Here is a 21,483-nt window from a genome sequence, read left to right as displayed (position 1 = left end):
GCTGGGTGGGGCATCCCCCTCATGACACATGTCATTAACCAATTAAATACCCTATTAATGATTCAAAGTCTTTTTCAGCGACACTGAAGACATATCAGTATTTTAACGGATGAAAGGTTTATAAAACACATAAGAACAAAATCTTTTGACACAACATGAAGCTTAAATTAAGGCAAAGTATAGTATAAATTATAAAAACAAAGAACAACTTGCTGCTACTCACATGAGCAATTGCTCTTGTGTGCATTTCTGCCACAACTCGTAACCGGTTAAGCCACATCTGTCGATCCCTAGTGTCGGTTGCCCGTAATTTATAAGATTCACCCGCAGCAGGTGAGACGGTGAATGTATAAGAATCTTCATCACTTGGGGATATAACAGCACCTGCTAACTGAATGCTTCCTCGAGGTCTTTCATGTTTATCACTCTCACTCTGTAAATAAGCTAGTTATTAGTTTCATTCAAAGAAAGAAAACATGGCATTAAAGTTAAAATTAATACAAGTCAGTACACCTTTAAAACAGGATACAAAATAAAATAATCTTGTGATCCTATAACACTGTTATGATCAAACCAAAAGACTTGACATTAATAGCAGCTCTATCACTTGAGAATTTGGCTCTGGTCCTTGAAATTTACAAAAGGTTAGTTGGCCCTTCTTACCCACATGGTTTATGTTCTAAACTCTAACCCCCAGCTAGAGAAATCAGTAGATAATATGCTACCTTAAATGTTACAGATAGTAACCATTTTTTTATGCTTTGGGTATATAAACAGCAATAATAAATGTACTGTAAAAAAATACAGCAGACCCTTGTTAATCTACCACAATTGGGAAGAAAGTCCTGTAAGATTAGCCAAATTCAGGCTAGTTTATGTAGACATCATATCAACAATTATAGCTTTGGATATCTTCATGATGTGTTAATAATACAAACTCACTCAGGTATTAAATTATTAATTCCAAACACAAGTAAAATCCATTTAGCAAGTGAATGCAATTTTACTGTATATAAAAAATGTCAGCACAAGCAAAAATTGATAGCCACATACTTAACCTATGCTATATGTAAGATCATAATTATTTATGATATGCTAGACTATTAAATAGTTATCACTTTAACTAATGATGTATAAAACAAATTATTAGTCTAGAAAATATATAATAATGTAAACATATTTGGTTGGTTGCATATAAGGTGGACCAGTGGATGGTAAATTTGTGGATGAGAAGAGCAGACTATTTATATTTACAGTACCAAGTCATTAAAAGATTGACTACTATTTTATATAAACATAAAATGCTCCAGAAGCTTGAAGTTTACAGAAACTGGAGGACCACTCAAAGTGATTGCTCCCCTTCTCCTCACAAATTAATATCTATCTGCCTCCTCTGATTAGTATTACAGTATTGTGTTACCTTGAGACAGGCTAAAAAAAATTACTGACTAACAAAAGGAGCTAAATGATCACAACAAAGACAAAGCTTCTACTGGGTATCATAATGTATAAAATACTCAGGAGTGAGAAACCAACATGAAATTGTATCCTTATAGAACTGTACGCTATCAAAGAGAAGTAAATTGCAAGGCAATTATGTTTAATAAAAAAAATTATGCATGAAAACATAAGTGTTTTTTTTTTCCAAAGGATTATATTCATAAAAGCAATGCATGATTATAATAATGACACAGAACTTACAAGGTAATATTCTAGGGTACCAATTTCTGGGTTAAGGATAAACCAACGGGCTTGCCAACCCTTTACGACATTAGTAAACTTGATCAACTGGCCCTCGTACGGCTGCCGAAGATTTTCATCCATGTCTCCGTCCTAAAAAAAAATTTGAACACAACATTTCAACAAAATATCTTTAATACTATTGACAAAACAATAATCCATAGGTATAAACACTTTGTGAAGCATTTATTTATACTAAATATGCCATAACTATACAGAGTACTATATATAACTAAACCCTTCAATTATTTTTGTGGAAAATAATACAAATATTTTTACAATCAAAATGAAGACATGATGATTCACTAAACTCCAAAATACAGTACAGGGTACTGTATACAATTTTATATGATTTTAATACTCAATAAATATGCCTCTATAATTTCATTTCTACACAATGCTTGATTATCGAGGAAGCATGATGGTGATTTTCTTATTTATAAACAAGCAATGCATGGATTACAGTATTCAAATGGAGATACTACCACTTAACAGGGTCGTCAATCTCATCAGCCTCACATTCTCACTAACCAAATCTTAGCAAACCAGAACCAGTCTTATGTACAAGTACACATGGAAAGGGAATCAGAAGTACAGTAGTTGAAAAAAAAAAAAGGTAACTCAATAGCTGGTGTGTTCTTCTTTCCCGGAAATTTCAATCTGCCTGGTCCCTTTACAGGAGCAAAGGGGATGACTCCAGCAACCTCCTATCTGTCTATCATAGGGATGAATAGGTTGATAGGGCCTGGACTGTCCAAGAAGATTGGTACGTGGTTAAAGGAGGGATACCTTCCCCAGAAGTGGATACCAATCCGAAATAATATACCTGGTGTATGATGACCAATCGGTTTGTATCAATTCCAACATCTTCCCCCTTCCCCCTTGACTAAAGAAGATGGGGGAGATACTTCTCTTGAGTCTAAAGAATACAGCTCAAAAGTTTAGTTTACCAGCATCAAGTCAGATCCAACAAATACCACTCTGACTGCTTTATCCCAAAAAGAGGAGGCAGAAAAATGAAGAATAGTCAGTCATTCTACCTTTCATTCCAAACTTAATCTATATGATAACACAGACAAGATGCTTCCTGTCCTGTGCAGGAGCAGGGCTGCCTACACAACTACTGGAGCATGCACCACAATACCAAGCACAAAGGTGACAAGACACTAGTGGGCATACTCCTATGGAAAAAATCTGTGAAGGGGGTCTGGCGTTTCCATACCCCAGCCTTCAACACCTAGACGATCGAGAGATTTCTCTTGTAGGACCGTGTGTGACCTATACCACTGACTTTGTGAGCTCTGATCCTACCTGGTACCTCGATCCTATCAGCAGTCGAGGTGTACGTTTTACGGATCGTCTCACAGAGCACGAAAGACTCTGTTCCTTGACACCTCTTCTTGGTCCAACTAGCGCTTGCCAGCACTCAGGCCTAAGATGTTTGGTCCTCTTTAGGTAGTACCGCATAGCCGTCATGGAACACAAAGCATTTCCTCTCAATCACCACCTGATGTTTCCCATAGAGAGGAAGAGGAAATGGAGGTCTAGAAATGAAAAATTTTAAGTAATTTTTATTTTTCCTAACATACTTACCGAGAATTACCTCTTCGGAGGGTCCTTGATCCTCTCTCAAACTCGACCAAGATTTCCCGCGCTACCCCCCTATCTCGCTCCCGATAGTTACTACCCCCGCCGCCAGGATAATTCCTTCGGCCCGGATTAGGGCAGGTCACTGCTTTTCCCGGGTCAGGACATCATTAAGTCCTCCGTTAAGCCCGACTTGGCAATGGAAGAATGGCACTCGGGGATGGAAGGGAGGGCCATTACTCGGAGGTAATTCTCGGTAAGTATGTTAGGAAAAATAAAAATTACTTAAAATTTTTCATTTGTTCCGACACGAATACTTTACCTCGAATTACCTCTTCGGAGACTTACACTTTAGGAGGAGGGAGAGCCATTCTGCCACTTGGTTAGGCACATGGTGCCCGGAGGGCTACGTAATGCGGGGGTACAGAGAGCGGATAGGGGGTAGCAGTGGAAAACTTACGCTTATAATTTAAGGCTTACCTCTTGACATGTTCTCTACTGAATCTTCTCCTGAAGAAGTAGGGATGAGTCTATTCACTTGTTGGGGACGTCTTCCAGCCTGCCACTACACAGCTTGGAGGGCGGCGATGACTGTCCCAATGGAGAATCCATCCAAAGACTTTCTTGAGTAGTCTTTGAGGTAGTGGGCCGTGAAGGTCGACTGGTGTGACCAAGTGCCGGCCTGCAGGATCTGGCCCACTGCCATATTTCTCTCAAAGGCCAAGGACGTGCTCAGGCCTCTGATGTCATGGGGACGGGGAGTGCCTGGTACCGCCACCTTGTCTTCTTCATAAGCCCTAGTGATGACTTGTCTCAGCCAGAAGGAAATAGTGTTCTTGGACACTTGCTTCTTATTAACGCCTGAAGAGACGAAGAGGTTCTTGGCACCTGGACGGAGATGGGCCGTCCTTTCCAGGTACTTCCTGATCGTCCTGACCGGGCATAACTTCAGGTCGTCCGTATTACCTGTCTTGGGAATGGCCGGAACAGAGAAACCTTCGAACCTCGGGTCCCAGACTGCTGGGTTCTGAGTTTTAGCTACAAAGGAGGGTACGAACTTGAAAGATACCTCCTTCCACCCTTTGGAGTGTGCCACGTCGTAGGAGAGACCGTGGATCTCACCTACTCTCTTAGCCGAAGCTAAGGCTAGCAAGAAGACTGTCTTGAGGGTGAGATCTTTGTCCCCGATATCTCTGAGCGGTTCAAAGGGAGGAAGACACAACATTTTCAGGACCTTGGCCAGGTCCCATCTAGGCACTCTCCTGGCTTGGGGAGGGCAGGATTGTTCGAAACTTCTAATCAGCATCCCTATGTGTCTTGATGTCCCTAGGTCGATGCCTTTCAGGAGAAAGACTTGGCCTAAGGCTGCTCGCACTCCTTTAATAGCTGGGATTGACATTCCTATTTTATCCCTAAGATACACTAGAAAATCAGCTATGTCAGGGACCGAGGCTTCGAGGGGTCTTATTTGTTTTGTCGCGCACCATTTCGTAAAGGCGGCCCACTTCGCCTGGTAGACTACGGTAGAGGATTTTCTTAGATATAGGGACATCCTCTTAGCTGTGGAGGAGGAGAACCCCTCCTTCCTCAGGAGTCGCTCGATAGTCTCCAGGCGTGAAGGCGAAGAGAGAGAGGGTTGTCGTGGAACCTGAGGAAGTGCGGTTGACTCAGTAGATCTGACCTGGGGGGCAGAGGCCATGGCGGATGGCTTGCCAGGTCTTTCAGATCCGCGAACCACTCTCTCTCCGGCCACCAGGGCGCTACCAAAGTCATCTTTAGGTTTTGGGCGGTTCTTACTCTGTTGAGCACTTGTCTTAGCAGCGTGAAGGGGGGAAAGGCATAAACGTCCAGGTTGTCCCACCTGTGCTGGAAGGCGTCTTCTAGGGCTGCTCCTTCGTCTGGTACCGGGGAGCAATAAACCGGTAACTTGGCGTTGAGCTTTGTTGCGAATAGTTCTATCACCGGGGAGCCCCAGCGTTGAAGGATGAGTCTGGCTACCGCTGGTTGTAGGGACCATTCCGTCCCTACTATCTGACCCACCCTGCTGAGGCCGTCGGCTAGCACGTTCTTTTTCCCGGGGATGAACCTTGCTAGCAGTGTTACCTGGTGTTCGTCCGCCCAGTGCAAGATGTCTACAGTGAGGTCGCACAGTTCCTTCGACTTCATGCCCCCTTGTTTCTTGATGTAGGCTACCACCGTGGCGTTGTCGCACATTAGGGCCACGGTGTTTCCCTTCAACCGACTTGCAAAGTGCAGACATGCCTTTTGTACTGCTTTTAGCTCTAGGACGTTGATGTGGTGATACTTTTCGGTCTCTAACCAGATCCCGCTTGCTGTTTCCTCCCGCAGGTGGGCTCCCCACCCTAGGCTGGAGGCGTCCGTGAACAGGAGAAACTCGGGAGGACAGGACCCGAGGGGCATCCCCTTGAGGGAGTTCGACCGGCATCTCCACCATTTCAAGGCTGTTTCCGTGTGAGGAAGGACTGGGATCGATGTTTTCTGAGAGCCTGTCTGGGACCATAGAGCCTTGAGGTTCCATTGTACGGGTCTGAGTCGTAACTTCCCTTGGGGGACTAGCTTCTCTAATGAGACCAGATGGCCTATCAGCCTCTGCCAGTCTTTCGCTTTCCTGGGAAGCCCCGACAGGAACGGCTGAATGATCTTGACGAGGTTCTGTATCCTGTCTTCCGAGGGGAAGGCCTTCCCCTGCACGGTGTCCAACGTCATCCCCAAGTACCCCATTTTGTTGGACGGCGTTAGGTTCGATTTCTCCAGGTTGATAATGACTCCCAGACTCCTGCAGAAACGGAGGAGGTCCTTTCCTTGTTCTTCCAAGAGGGCCTTTGAACTGGAAAGGAGCAACCAGTCGTCCAGGTACCTGATGAGGCGGATACCTCGTTCGTGAGCCCATACTGAGACTGTCGCGAAGACCCTCGTGAACACCTGAGGGGCCGTCGACAGTCCGAAGCAGAGGGTCCGGAACTGCAGGATCTGGGAGCCCCATTTTACCCGGAGGAACTTCCGACTCGACGGGTGGACTGGAATTTGGAAGTACGCATCCTTGAGGTCGACCGTCATCATAAAATCTTTCTCCCTCAAGGACATCAGGACGGATTTTGGGGTGTCCATCTTGAAGTCCGTCTTCTTGACGAACCTGTTGAGGGCCGACAGGTCTATCACCGGTCTCCACCCCCCCGTTGCTTTCTCCACCAGGAACAGGCGGCTGTAGAAGCCTGGCCCTGGGAGAAGGACTTCTTCCATGGCTCCCTTTTCCAACATGGAGGAAACTTCTTTTTGTAGGGTAGCCCTTTTCAACGGGTCCCTGGGAGCTAACCATTCTGTTTGGGTGGCTGGGATCAGAGGGGGTGAGTCCGCTATGAAGGGGATCCTGTAGCCTTCTTTCAGGACGGACACCGTCCAAGCATCCGCCCCATACGTTTTCCATGCTTGCCAATGGGGTCTGAGGCATCCCCCAACCCGAGGCTTGGGCGGGAGTAGGGGGCCTCTCCCTCTACCTTCTCCTAGAGGGGCGGCCTGATCTGCCCCTCTTCGAGGCGGAGTAACCCGACCTGAAGGAGTTGGCAGAAGTTGTAGTTCCCCTGCGGGAGGGCTGAGGAGATGATGACCAGGAAGAGGAGTGGGCGTCCCTCCTTGAAGAGCTGGGAACAGCTTGAGGGGTCACGGTCCTCTCCGAGACTGACCTCCTATACAGAGGTCTCCTGGAGGATGATTGCTTAGGGACGTTGACTTCTCTCCTCTTGGACACCTTCTCCATCAGTTCTTCCAATTCCTTCAAAGGAAACAGGGACTCTCCTCCTAGGGGTAGGGTGCGAATGACTCGCGCCTGTCTGTCTGGGATTTTCCTTGCTACCCTGGAAAGCACTGTGTCCCTCTTCCGGAGGACCCAGTTGGCCGTCAGGGAGAGAGCCTGGTATGCCATAAATTTGAGCGCTTTCCCCCCGGAAGTGATAATGTCCGACAGGAGACTCTGTTGTTCCGGGTCGTCGGGGTCTGTGGAGGGCTGTACATTCACTAACGTGGAGGCCCACCAGTCCAGCCATGAAGAGACGTTAATCATGTCCCTCGACATCTCCTCCATCATGCCTGCTTCAGAAGCCGAGAAGGACACAGGGGCTGAGCTGGCCCTTTCGTCCGAGCCGCCTTGTCCTAGGACATCCACGGCTGAGTCCACTCTACAGGGGCCCGGGCGTCGTCCTTCTGGGATATAAATTTTGGCCTGTAGTTTCAGACCCTGGAGGAGTTTGGAGGAACTCTGGGACATGGGGGCCTCCGCAGTGCTGACCACCAAGTTATCTATGTACTCCTGGCCGAGTACTAGGTCTGGGGCGAGGGGCAGGGCCAGAGAGGACTTCGGAAGGACGTCCCGATGTGTGTACCTCAAGAGGCTCGACCTCCAGGTATTCACCTTCGGCGCCTCGGGTTCAGGAATCCCATGGGTCCTCCTGATGCGGGCTACCACCCTTCTGTAGGCGGAGTCCTCCGACGGGGAAACCTCGCCTCCGTCGACCGAGGTATCGGCTTGGCTGGGGGGAGCCGTGCTTGGGAGGTAGACTGGCTTCTCCCTACTAGGTCCCAGGGAGGCCGTCCCGCAACCGTAGGGCGCACCGTACACGGTCGGGTCTCGCCGTGTGGCGGGTGCCACCGACCCCGGGAGGCCTTTCGACTGGGCCAAGGCTCTGGACGCGGAGGACACGGTCCCGGTGGGAAGACCCGAACCCGGCAACCGGTCCTTCCCGCTCGACGTCCGACCCGGTTGGGCTGGTTCGGTCGGGCTGCCTTCTCGGAAGCGCGCTTCCTCCCGCCGGGTGGGGTGAACCGAAGGCCTCGAGGACTTGTGCCTGAGGGTGAGGTCCTTCTTGCGTGGCCGGTCGAGCGGTTCCAAGTTGTATGTAGGCAGTGACAACTTGGAGGCTCGATCACTGGACCGAGAGTCTGGCGAGCGGTGCTTCTTGGACTCTCCTGGGGGCACGTAAAACCATTCGCCGCCGCCGGGAGAGACCTCCCTCTTGTACCTACGGGAGTGAGAGCGTGGGCGCCTCCTACTGTGTCGCGACCTCGACCTAGAGCGAGAACGATCGCTATCGGTCCGCGCTCTCTTACGGTGCCGTCTCTCCCTGCGTTCTCCCTCGGAGGATGAGCCTTCTTCCGAAGAGTCCGAGGGTGCCACGTTCTTCCCGTAACGACTGCTAGAGTGATGCGCAGGGGAGGCCCTTCGCCGCCGACCGTCCGAGACAGGGTGCTGGAGAAAGTCCTCGGGAACTGCCGTGGATACCGAGGGTACTGAGACCACTCTGTCCCTACTAGAAGGCCATGGACCCAGGGATACGTCCATCCTCAGCGGAGACCTCCCTGGAGTCTTCGGTAACTTCCAACCGAAGGAGTCGCTACTCGGGCGACGAATTCTCGAGTGGTTCTCTTCTGGCGGGGGGGAACCCGACGCACCGGCCCACGAGGGCGGGGGGGAGACCGAGAACGCCACACTGCCCCATACCGGGTCTTCCGAGGAAGCGTGCTCCCCTGCCACGTGGCCCGATCCGCCCGAAACACTCGCGGCCCTTCCGTTTACTCCCGAGGGGCCAGCCCTTGGTTCCTCCGTCACACTGGGTTCACTTGGGAGGACACTATGGGTCACAATTACACTGGGGGCTTGCTGGCCACTCCTCTGCGAAGGAGACGGAGAGGCCGAGGCTTCGTCGGACCGATCACTGACCGACTGTAAGGAAGACACGCCATTCACTTTATTTGGGGAACGCTTAGACGACTTCTTTTTCTTAGTACCATAACGTACCCACTGAATTCCGTCCCAACTCACGCACTCGGAACATGTGTCCGAGGAGGAACAAACTTTACCCCTGCACGTGGAACAAAGGGAATGCGGGTCCACCTCTGGTTTAGAGAGGAAAGCCCCACACGACTTTCCTGCTCTAGGACCAGGACAACGACGCACGTTCTCCATCGTTCGCACACGAAGGTCAACACTAACGAGTTACAGAAAACCCTGGATAACACAAGGGAAACGGACTGAGGACACTTTGCGAAAACGCACTATCGCAGAAAAAACACAAGTCCGTACACTGGGAACACGTGGGAACACAACGCGCCAAAGGATCGAAAGATTTAAGCGAGAGAGTGAGATGCTTCGGATCTCACGACCAAGGACTTAATGATGTCCTGACCCGGGAAAAGCAGTGACCTGCCCTAATCCGGGCCGAAGGAATTATCCTGGCGGCGGGGGTAGTAACTATCGGGAGCGAGATAGGGGGGTAGCGCGGGAAATCTTGGTCGAGTTTGAGAGAGGATCAAGGACCCTCCGAAGAGGTAATTCGAGGTAAAGTATTCGTGTCGGAACAACTTAGGATTATGCACCACTGGGTTTTGAGTTTTGACCACAAAATCTGGCACAAAACCTAAAGGAGACCTCCTCCTACCTGTCAACGTGGGTGACTAAATAAGAGACACCGTGCAACTCGCCTACTCTCTACAGCGATGCAAAGACTAGCAAAAAGGCAAATTTTGAGGTTAAGATCCCTCTTTGATAACCTTCTCCAAGGAGTGCTCATCAGAGCCTTGAGAACAAAGGTCACACCAAAGTCTAGGGAACTGAGGTCCGGGGGTGAACACGATTGTTCAAAGCTCCACACGAGAACAGACAACTCCAATGAGAAGGAGAGGTCTTCAGTAAAATGACCATGCTCAAGGCTAAGCTGCAGCTTTGACAGCAGCTACTCAGAGCCACTTCTCTTGGCAAAGAAGAAGAAATTAGTGATCTGTGCAAGAGATGCTCCAGCCGAAGAAGTATCACTTATACAACATCAATTACAGAAGATGGCCCTTTTTCCATGGTACACAGCTGCAAAAAACCATCACAAGGTATCAAGACACCTGTGTAGTGTCTTGCGACAAGCATTTTGTTCGGAGGAGTTCCGGATAGCCCCCAACAATGAAGTTCCAGTGACATCACGGCTTGGTGGTAACTCTGAAGATATAGCTAACATAGAAGTGTGTACCACTGGATAGTTCTCACAGGACCTTGACTAGCAATGCTACCAGATTGGGATAACATTGGCATGCGACCATCTGGGAGCCACCAGGGTCTCATCCTGAATCCTGGTGGCGTAAATCTACACAGTCGGTTGATTAACAGGCGGATCGGGCTGAACGCAGGCAAGACATGCATCCAGGTGATCCAATGCATGTTGGAAGATGTCTTCGAAGACTGCCCATGGGACTGGAACAGAGAAGTAAAACATGGGGAAGAAGCCTCTGTGTTATGCAGGAATGTAGAAACCACACCAACCTTACAACCTGCGACTAGCAATTGAGTGTGACTACCAGTACAGTACTGTACTGTATATTCCTTTTACCCGCTAAGTACCTGGCTCACAACTATACAGCGTGGAATGCCACCCAGTTGTGCATCCATTTTATCACCTTCCCTAAGTCAAACTCGTTGGGAACGAGCGCACAGCAACAGGAGAAGAGACTACGATCTTTGATGGGGTGCAGCAAACACTGGGGGAACCCCATATGCCACCAGACCCTGAAAAGCCCGCCGACATAGATCCAATGGTTCCTCGCTCTGGACGTAAACTCCCCAAGGACTGAGCCAGGGCCGTATGCCCAGAAGCGGTGGTAGCAGTACCACTCAATGGAGGGCTGAAACAGGTGAAAACCTTCCTCAGTGTCTTCTTGGGCATTACCAAGACACAACCTGGAGAAGGCTTAATTCTCTTCCTCCCCTTTATGGCATACACCTACCACTGTACAGGAGGCCACGACCTACAATCAGCACACGAGAATGTTATGCAAACACTCATGCCCCTTACAAGGTCCACGGAGATGGTGTGGATCTACAGCCAGTTTAGCCATAAACCAGTTGCAACATCCACCCTTTCCCTGAAAAGTACAAATCTGCAACAGCCAACATTCACTTTCTGAAAGAAAAAGATCAAAGCTTTTGTTTAGAGCAACAGTACATTCGTACACATTGCAGCTGAAGACTGAAATGAAGAACTTCCCACCAGGGGAGGGGCAGGGCTACACACCTGTGCTCACCACCTGTCCTTAACTACCTCATTAACAATTTTAACAGACGTTCCAGCTCTATTGAAGATGTTCCCTATAACAAAGGGCAAAAGATTAGTATAAGTATAAGAAAAAACTATTATCTAATTAATTGTGAATACTGTATACTGTACAGTACAGTATAAGAATAATTGGAGGAACATTATGAGTTGGAAATGCTGGCACTAAGAAACTAAAGGGAATTAAGAGAATTCTAATAATATAGGGCTACAAAATCCTGAGATTTACAGAAAGAGTGCATTCTTCAAGGCAGGGGGTTAAATCATTAAATCCTTAAGCAAGGTAGATAAAGCCTATGTGAAGTATAAAATACCAGAAGCCTCCCGAGAGAAGCGAATTTCTAGGAGTTGTCATGAGGAGATTCCTATCATATAACAAACAAGCAAGATCAATTCTTAGTCCTGTTTGTCCGGGGTGACCACTTGTAAGAAACCAGCTTTGTATCAGACACCATAAAAACATGCACTTGCAGAGTTGTCATAAGTTATTGGCCCAATTCACATGGATTCACCCTTGATTAGATTAGGTTCGGTCAAGTAAAATCCCTGTAAGTATCTCTGACACATCATATTTTAAAGATTTTAGAGAGCTGAGAGTAAGGGATAAATAAATAAGAATGCTTTTCCACAACAATGGTTTGTGTATTTCTAAAAATGTAACCTGAAATCCTAAGAGGAATTGCAGGGGGGCATAGCCACCACCTGTGGTAGGTAACAACAAGACTCCTTAAGTTAGGTGTGGAACCTTAGGTTAGGTTGTATCCTTATGTTCGTTTCCCTTATGAAATACGGCTTTCAGTCATATATTCTTGTGTTTCAGTCATCTTTCAAACTTGAAAAATTCAAGTTTACGACAGTTGTAATCAAAATTGGGTAAAATTAGAGAACAGTATAATAAATGGTTCGTATAAAATAAGGCTGTAACTGATTGTATTTTGTGGTGTTTTGAATATTTTTAATAATGATTTCTTATGGAAATCCACAGTTTTTGAGTTATGGTGGATCGACAACCACAACTGAAAAGCTATGGCTTTGCTCTAGGTATTGTCACCGATAACATTCGAAACACCTTTAAAAATACTCTGTACCAGTCTTATTATACTGTATATTCAAATGAACTTTACTAAACTTTGTTGTTTCCACCATTCATCATCTTAAAAAACAAGACTTCATAATAAAAAAGTACAGTTACCATAATCAAAACCTTGTAATAGTAATTATACACCATCAAAACACTTTAGCTTTGGTCTACCAAGTTTTCCAAATACATAGAAATCATAGCCATGTTCATCATACTACAAATACTTCTTTACTTAATTAAGCGTATTTACCTGTATGTTGATACATCAAAACAACACTCATTATTTATTTCTGCTGTAGCTCGCTTCGCTTGCAGATGAACAGTATTTCATTGTTCCTATGTCCTGACAAGCGGAGCATGTTTTACTAAAAGTATCAGCGCCGTGGGCTAGTATTTTGGCGTTACCATATTCAAATTTTCCCAAGCATCTCTTAGTTCAATTATACAAACTTAACAAGGGGCGAGTTGTACTTTCACGCATCAGCTTCTGTTCGAAAATAGACTTGGCTTTCATTTACAATTATCAAACTAAATATATAAAAAACATTTCTATCCTACTTTTCATTATTAATATAAGAGCTGTAATTTGATTATATATTCCAATACTAAAAACAAATAACCAAGAGGTTTAGAATATATACCGTTAGGCCCTTTATTCAATTTGAATAAGTAATTCAAGACATAAGGATCTCCTATCAGTTTTTTCTGAACTGCAGATTGGAAGGAGATTCCTGTGGCATGTGCCACGATGACAACAGGAGCAAAGTACAAATTTTTTTTTATCAAAATCTGTAACTTTGTTGATAGAAGTTTCTGCCAGTAGTACATGAGATTCAAAATAGTGTATTAGCAAATATCTATTCGATTATACGAGTTATAATATCCTAACTAATGTTGCACTGTTCTATAATGAAACCCAAAATAGTTCGGAACGCCTAACAATACACCAAGAACACCTTTCATTTTCTCAGAAATGGTTATTAGTTACTTAGCTAATTATATTGACAGGGTAAAATTTCACAAATAGGCAATACTGTAATTCTTTTGTTAAACATGACAGGTGTTCCTGCTGTATTCTGAGGTATGAATGATTTACATAATAACTATCAAAACCCCTATTTTCATAATTACATAAACGTCCCCTAACTATATTTCCCTTTTATGTACTTTCATTTTTTTTAATAAATATATTATAAGGATGTCCGCTGCCCGCGGTAAGATCACTGCATGCGACAGGGGCAAGGTGTATTATTGTTATTAATTGCTAAGCTACAACCCTAGTTGGAAAAGCAAGATGTTATAAGCCCAAGGGCTACAATAGGGAAAAATAGCCCAGTGAGGAAAGGAAATAAAGAAATAAATAAATGATAACAAATTAACAATAAATGATTCTAAAAACAGTAACAACGTCAAAACAGATGTCATATATAAACTATTAACAACGTCAAAAACAGATATGTCATATTTAAACGAATGGGTTGGCTAAAGTAAGGCCAATGCACCAATTACTGTCAAACCCCAGGTAGAGAAAGGTTCCTTAAGTTTATGGTTCCTTAAACAAGGGGCCGACAAATTAAAATAAATTCATCAAAATCATTAGAGATAATCGACGTAGTCCTTAAATTGATTATATGAAATAAGGACCTACCGTAAATAATCCTAAAATCATCAAAGACTACAGTACGTTGACCTACGAATAATAGGAAAAATCGAGTTGAATTACCCTTACCTTTAGTCTCATAGCTCATATGAGCATTTGTCCTAATTGGTTAAGAACACAAAACGCGACCTGAAATACACATGGGAAAGTAGTAACGCCCTTTTTTAGCATTCATCCGACGGTCAACTTCATTATCATCATCAGACCCCCAACTAGATCAGACAGTCAGTGTTGCCAGATGGGTTAGTCTAAAAATCCCTAAAACCCGTGCTACAAAATCCCTAAAACAGCGAAAATCCCCATTTCCACAAATATATTTTCTTCTTATCATGTATGCCTTACTAATTTAAAAATTACACACTATACTTCATATAAGTGCAAGTAAACTAATTGTATTAATATAAAGGTTTACTCATCTTTGTTTCTTCTTCATAGAAATTTGTACAGAATATCCCACCGGACAAAATAAATCCCCAAATCTATGGATAAATTCCCACATCTGGCAGCACTGTCTAAGATCAGCTGTTTATGAAGTAGGTGTTCGATTCCCTTAGCTGGCTAGCATATAATGTAAGATGTATAATATCGTATTATCTTTTATTAAACAACTCATTATTCAGTTCATAGTAAAAAATCTACCGGTATCAAAAAATCTAATATTTTATAATTTTCACACACAAAAACTCCAATTCCTTACAAAACACGGTTTCATTCCTTGGCTAAAGGCTTGGGAGTTCGAAGTCAGTTAAAATCCAAAAAGAATGTTGACAATGAGAAACCTCCTCCTAATGATGATATCCTTTCCTTTCTGGCCATAACAACACTTTCTGATCTATCTCCAGGTTTTAAGGATCGTATGCCATAGAAAAGATTGGGTTTTGAAAGATGATGGCCGCCGTTTACATTTCCCCAGTGACAATAATTGTCATCAGATAAACAAAGATTTAACAAACCATGCCATCTCGATGACGTATGCTTTCCGCAGACGACTACATTGCGATGCTATCCTGGAATCACTTCCGAAAATTAATGCAAATGTTATCCACTTTCAAACAAAGTCATTGATTTTTTTTTAGTAACAGTATTAGCGAAATTATTACATAAATTTTTTTTTTCAAAATACATCACAGAAATTACATGAAATTAGTAAGCATGATAGTAAAAATGAACAATCAAAAGCTGCCAGACTGGATATTATTTTTAATTTATAGGTGAAAACACATTCTCTTGAGAAAGGCTGTCAGCATTCAGATTTATTAAATATAAACAGAACAAAATGACAACTCCACGGCAATGATAGAGAAACCCCGTCGCGGTTCCTCCCTGCTCTTTAGGCATAGAGCTTCTTAGATTTTACTATTTGAACCAGTTTAAGCTGTAAATGACATACACTAATAAACCATATGTTTTACTCCTTTCTGATGTACATCACATGTTATAGTATTACCTTCTTCCTATCTTTGGGAACTTGTGACATTGTAAGCTCCCTATTCAATTGCTTTGTCAGTCTATCATTCTCAGCTATTTTGGATATTTCAGTTTATATATATTTACAACGTCCTCATAATTTAACTAAATTTGTGCATGTAAATATATGTTCTGTGTTATCTTGATTTTAATTACGAACATATCACACTATATATCTACAATTTCTCATGAATTATACTGTAGTCTGATTTCAAGCACATTTAACCTGGAACCAAGATGAAATTAATAGTATCAAATTCTTTATCATTTTCATTTCCCTACATATTTTCCTTTGATTGTTTCTCCTATATTATCAATAATTGTTTTAAAAATTTAATTAAGTGTTTTTAAAAAGTCTTACTTATACTATTTCTAACCTCTAGTTTTTCATAAGGTAGTCTAAGCCTAACTTTGGCACAATTACCTTACTGTATTCACTCACTTTTTAGTGCATCAACATTAAGGAGCTTAGTATGAGCAAGCCTTTGAAATTGTTTTAAATGTTTGAAAACCACAATGGGCATTTTTTTTTTAATTCAGTTTCTAGGCAAGATCCATGATCTAAACATAACAGCCATTTAATTTTCCTTCATGAACCAAAATCACTGTTTAATATTCCTTTCTACAGTATATATCTTGCTCTGGATTCCAGTATTACTTAATTCACCACTGTGAAACAAATCAATAAATCCCTTGCCCAGATCTCTTCGAAGAAGACTAATTTCTCGTTATTCGGCCACTAATGTAATCCCTCTTGTTTTATTGAATTCCTTTCAGTCGTAATATCTCTAGTTATAGATTAAGTATTATTTATTGGACTAGCCAATTTCAGTTTTTACTTTTCTCAGCATTTTCTTTTATTATTTTCAATTTCTTTAGCTGGTAACCTTTTATGCTCGGAACTACGAATAGATAATCCATCACTAAACAGGACATCTTTTGGTTACTTATGATTCTGAAGATGGGGCTGCATATCCTTCTCCTTCAATATCTTCAATTGTCCAGTCTACAATTGTACCTTCTTTCAAAAGCACTTTAAAATCGTGACACTAGTATTTAATGAATTGTTTACTTATTCTCAAATTTTTCTTTAACAAACAAACCTACCTTGTCGATGTAATTTCCAGAGAAAAGTAATACATTTTCACTTAATTTTAAAATTTCTCTTCACTTCAACTCTGACAATCGTTTCTTCGCTAATTGAAGCTTTTGGACAGAAACCAAAGCCAATTGAAATCTTCCTTTGTTATAATTCATGCCATCTACCTATGAGCAATGAGACCTTCAACAGATTCATTCCTAAAGCTTAAAAAATTTTAGAGAATAAATATGAAAGACAGAGCTCACACAAACAATATAAACCATTTTTTTTTTTTACATAACTAGTGTGTCTTACCTAAATTAATGGTTTGGTGGTAATCAAGTTGAAAGCACAAAAAAAAAAAAAAAAAAATAGTTATTATTTATGAAATTTGGGCCAGTCTAATGCTTAGGTCAACATTGAGTTACACCTGGAGGAAAACCCCGCTGTTGCACTTCAAAGTAAAATTTGGAAAGCTAGATGAAAAAAAAATGGAGATAAATTAGGATGAATGCAGAAAAGCTGTCAAGACTATACTAATCAAAACACTCTCCACATAACCAAAAAAGGTCCTAAAACATTTGCCCTTACAAACATGGATAAGAAGTTGCAACAGGAAACAGAAAGAGAATAGCATCAAGATCTTAGTTTCAACAATTACATCTTGGAACAAAAATTGGGTCTTTAAACCAAAAGGAATACCCAACCTTGATTAATCCTTAGTCAAAACAAGAGAAGGACTGTACTCACAAAAGTGCTTAATTTCTTCCAAAAGAATGAGATAAGTCTCCATAAAAGAAACAATAATTTGTACAAAAAAAACTTACTCTAAAATTGAATCAGGCCAAAAAGGAGAAGATAAACAGAAAAGGCAACACAACAGTTAACAATCATTACACACAAAAAACAATAAAGGTTAAGCTACCAAAAACTAAACAAATTATATGCTAATCTACTAAAAGTAATCTACAATAACAACTTCAAAAAAAAAAAAAAAAAAAAAAAAAAAAAAAAGGAAGAGAATTAGATACAGTCAAAGTGTGCCTGAGTGTACCCTCAAGCAAGAGAACTCTACCCCAAGACAGTGGAAGACCATGGTCCAGAGGCTATGGCACTACCAAGGACTAAAGAACAATGGTTTGATTTAGGAGTGTCCTTTTCCTAGAGAGATGCTTACCATAGCTAAAGTGTCTCTTCTACAATTACTAAGAGAAAAGTCACCACTGAACAATTACAGTGCAGTAGTTAACCCATTGAGCAAAGAAGAATTTGGTAATCTCAGTGTTGTCAGATGTATGAGGACAGAGGAGAATGTGGAAAGAATGGGCTAGACTATTCGGTGTATGTGTAGGCAAAGGAAAAATGAGCCATAACCAGAGAGAGAGTTCCAATGTAGTACTTTCTGGCCAGTCAAAAGGACCCAATAACTCTCTAGCAGTAGTATCTCAACGGATGGCTGGTGCCATGGCCAACCTATTACCTATAAAAATAAATAAGAAATTTAATATACCACAAGCTTTTGTCCAACATATTAAGGTGAGAGTCAATAGCTGAAGACCAGATAGAACAATACTTAAGACAAGGCAAAATGAAAAATTAAAACATTTCCTCACAATAAACTCATAATGATACAGACTTGAAGCCCTAGTGGTCAAATGTATCTTTTTCACACACAAATTCGGCTGTCACTCAAAGTTGGAGTTCCCAGGCTTCAATCCAGAATTTTAATAATAAAATTTTGTATCACTCTATTCACCTTTGGTTTAATTGTTTTCAATTCTTGATAAAATTTTCCTATTTTCTTTACTTCTAATACACTAATGCCTTCAGTAAAGCAATAAGACCGGTATCTAACAACAATAACATGCTGAGCATGTCGGATAACCTTTTCTGTTTAAAAGTTGGTATGGGGCAACGTGTACTTCTCTACTCCAGCTGTCAAGTTTTGTGTTGTTTTTATACTTAGTTTAGTGATTTTAAGATGTCTTTTCCAGATTTGTTAGCAATCAACTCCTCTTAATTCATTACAGAATGATACCTTTGGCAGTACTGTACAATATATTTACTGTACTTCTTATCTTGAAATGAAAATTACAGCATTTACCAATACTGTACTGTGCTATACCTGGTTGGATCAAAACCAAAGTTCTAATAACTTTAAAGTTTCATTAATCTTTAACCCAACTTACTCCAAATAAGAAATTAATAAGCCCCCTTGTCAGACAAGAGGAGAGTGATACATTACCTTCCTCAATATTACACTAATTTTAAAACATAAAATCTTTAAATGAAAACAATATAACTTTAATGAAAGTTGAAAACTATACCCTATCTTTAAATGATAAAATGATAAATAAAAACTTAAAAACCAACTCTAAGAATACAGACGCTGATTTGAACTTTAGTGTTTGATCAAAGAGTAAAACCTTGCTTGACAACAAAAGCGACTACTAACTCAGTCACGCATGGAGTTTAAAAAGACTTAATTACACAGGAAACTCATGCCTGAAAAAGATCACCTCTGAAAGAGAAAACAGATGAAGGAATAAATGACAACGGGAAATGTTCTTTCAATGTGCCATTTGAGAACCATCTCAATCATGTGATTACATGTGGCCAATGTGGTAATGTCCCTGACTGGTGAATGCCAGATTGGGTTTCAAGTCCGGCTCAAACTCGTTCGTTTCTTTGGTTGCTGCAACCTTACCATCCTTGTGAGCTAAGGATGGGGGGTTTGAGGGAGCCTACAGGCCTATCTGCTGAGCCATCAACAGCCATTGCCTGGCCCTCCTTGGTCATAGCTTGGGTGGAGAGGGGGCTTGGGTGCTGATATGTATATACTGTATGGTCAGTCTCTAGGACATTGTTCTGCTTGATAGGGCAATGTCACTGTCCCTTGTCTTTACCATTCATGATGAAAAAAAAAATGAAAAAATTCGCTCAGGGATCAAACGAAACCAATCAATATAAAAATTTTCAGTAACTTTGCTTCACACAGAATGTTTTCGTTGGCTAAAGATGGTGTTGATTATTCATGGTAATAAAAACACATACTAAAATTGCTTTTACATAATCAGGAATAAAAGTTAAAATCACAGTCTCAGTTGGTGGGCTGAAGAAAACTGGCAGGGCTAAAATCAATGGGAGGAGCTATCTTTAGTAAAATATTCCTTGGTGTGATGTACGACCGAGTGTTGTAATCTTTGGTAGAATAATCTAATGTTTTTAACTCACATGGTTTATATTTGTAAATGACATTTTATGCATGTCATCCAAGCATATAACTGCCATGTTTTCACTTACAATATACGTCATCATATGGAAGGAGTTAAGGTTACCATGAACCCCTGATTTTACTATACTTGTATAGCTAGGAAAAATCAAAATAATTTAAAAAATTTATTATAGTATTTGTTCCTATGCATATAGAGACCTATTGTCCTTTAAAATAGGGAGACTCACTCACTGGTGGGAGGAAGTTCCCTAAAAGCAAATTGGAAGAATCCTTTCTTCCCGGAACATGATATCTTTTCTGGTCATGTATGGGAGCAAGGAAAATGACTCCAACAGCCTACTAATAGCTAATCATAGTAATTTACAGTAGTTGTTCAGCCCTAAGCAATAGTGGCTTAAAATGTAACCAGTACTAGGACATGGAAAACCTAGCTCCCTTACTGGGATGTGGCATCAGAAATGTTAAGCGAGGCACATAAAGAGAAATGTTTGGTAAGACACTGACATCTTTCCATTGCTAGGTAGATGAAGGAGTTGTGGGTGAACTTGTTTACTCCCTCCCAATGGAGGAGAGAGGCTCTCTAAGGGAAGCTGTGCAAAACATCTCATCTTTGCCTAACCTATGGCGTCAGTATCGGATACACAGTATTCCCTCTCACTGCTACCTTAACATCACCTTCCTGAAAGGTGCACAAGTAGTTCCACATCTGTATGATCTTTAAAGAAACTATTGCCGTAAAAGTGTTACTGTGACCAACCATCAGATGGTCGACAGTATCTTGAGGCAAAAAGCTATATGCTTGTTAGCTTGTACTTGGGTTGCTTCCTCTCCCTAGAACACGAATGGATCCAAGAACGTATAATCGGGATAGAGATGATGAATTGGGCCGTGAACAATCTCTTCCTATCTGGGTGAAAAACCCTGGTGCCAGAGAGCAGGAGTGGCACGGTAGTATCTTCCGTTGGTAAACAGATGTGGTCATGTATTTGCCCTGGTTTGTGTTCGAAAGTAAAGAGTAGGAATCAGACACTGACCGGCTATGCACAGTTCACAGCATGCAGGACTGGTACCGAGCAGTGATATCTCATCTTTCGGAAACATCAAAGTACCTTGTGAAAGAAAAGAGACCGAAATGGTACTCCATCATCCAGGTAAATGGTATAAAAGCTACTGTACTTAATCACTTGGCTTTGTATGGTATCAGTTGGTCACAGCTCTGCACAGGACCAACTACATTGATGTGGGCACAGGTAACCCTTAGCCATGAGAACAGATGGCCTCTAGACCGTAGAGCTTTGAGTACATGTGACCCTTGGTCGTGGGGTCGTGGCTACACTCAGTAATGGTTCAGGGAGTAGCGTAAATGATACCAATATCAGGCTACCATAAGGTGCTTGGGATTGGTTCAAGATAGGACCTTTCACCTACAACTAATGAACAGCAGCGTTTTCACACCAGGTTCACGATTTCTAACCAACCGTCAAACATATCAGACGATATGCAAGTTCCTATCAACACAAGGAAGTA

General features: G+C 42.3%; 1 protein-coding gene across 3 annotated transcripts in view; it reads right to left on the bottom strand.

Moving 5' to 3' along the window:
• Positions 1-14,402, bottom strand: part of LOC137648730 (oxysterol-binding protein-related protein 11-like) — a 65,335-nt gene extending 50,933 nt beyond the window's left edge. For all 3 annotated transcript variants that reach the window (XM_068381789.1, XM_068381790.1, XM_068381791.1), the window contains exons 1-3: positions 14,243-14,402; positions 1,702-1,833; positions 224-433 (exon numbers count right to left, since the gene is read on the bottom strand). In XM_068381789.1, the coding sequence (XP_068237890.1) occupies positions 224-433; positions 1,702-1,833; positions 14,243-14,254 (354 nt within the window). In that variant the 5' untranslated portion in view covers positions 14,255-14,402. The remainder of the gene's footprint in view (positions 1-223; positions 434-1,701; positions 1,834-14,242) is intronic.
• Positions 14,403-21,483: the final 7,081 nt, after the last annotated feature.

Source organism: Palaemon carinicauda, chromosome 10, assembly GCF_036898095.1.
Source record: "Palaemon carinicauda isolate YSFRI2023 chromosome 10, ASM3689809v2, whole genome shotgun sequence".
NCBI classification, from domain to species: Eukaryota; Metazoa; Arthropoda; class Malacostraca; order Decapoda; family Palaemonidae; genus Palaemon; species Palaemon carinicauda.
The sequence above is the reverse complement of the archived record's forward strand: the minus strand, read 5'-3'. Positions and strand labels throughout refer to the sequence as shown.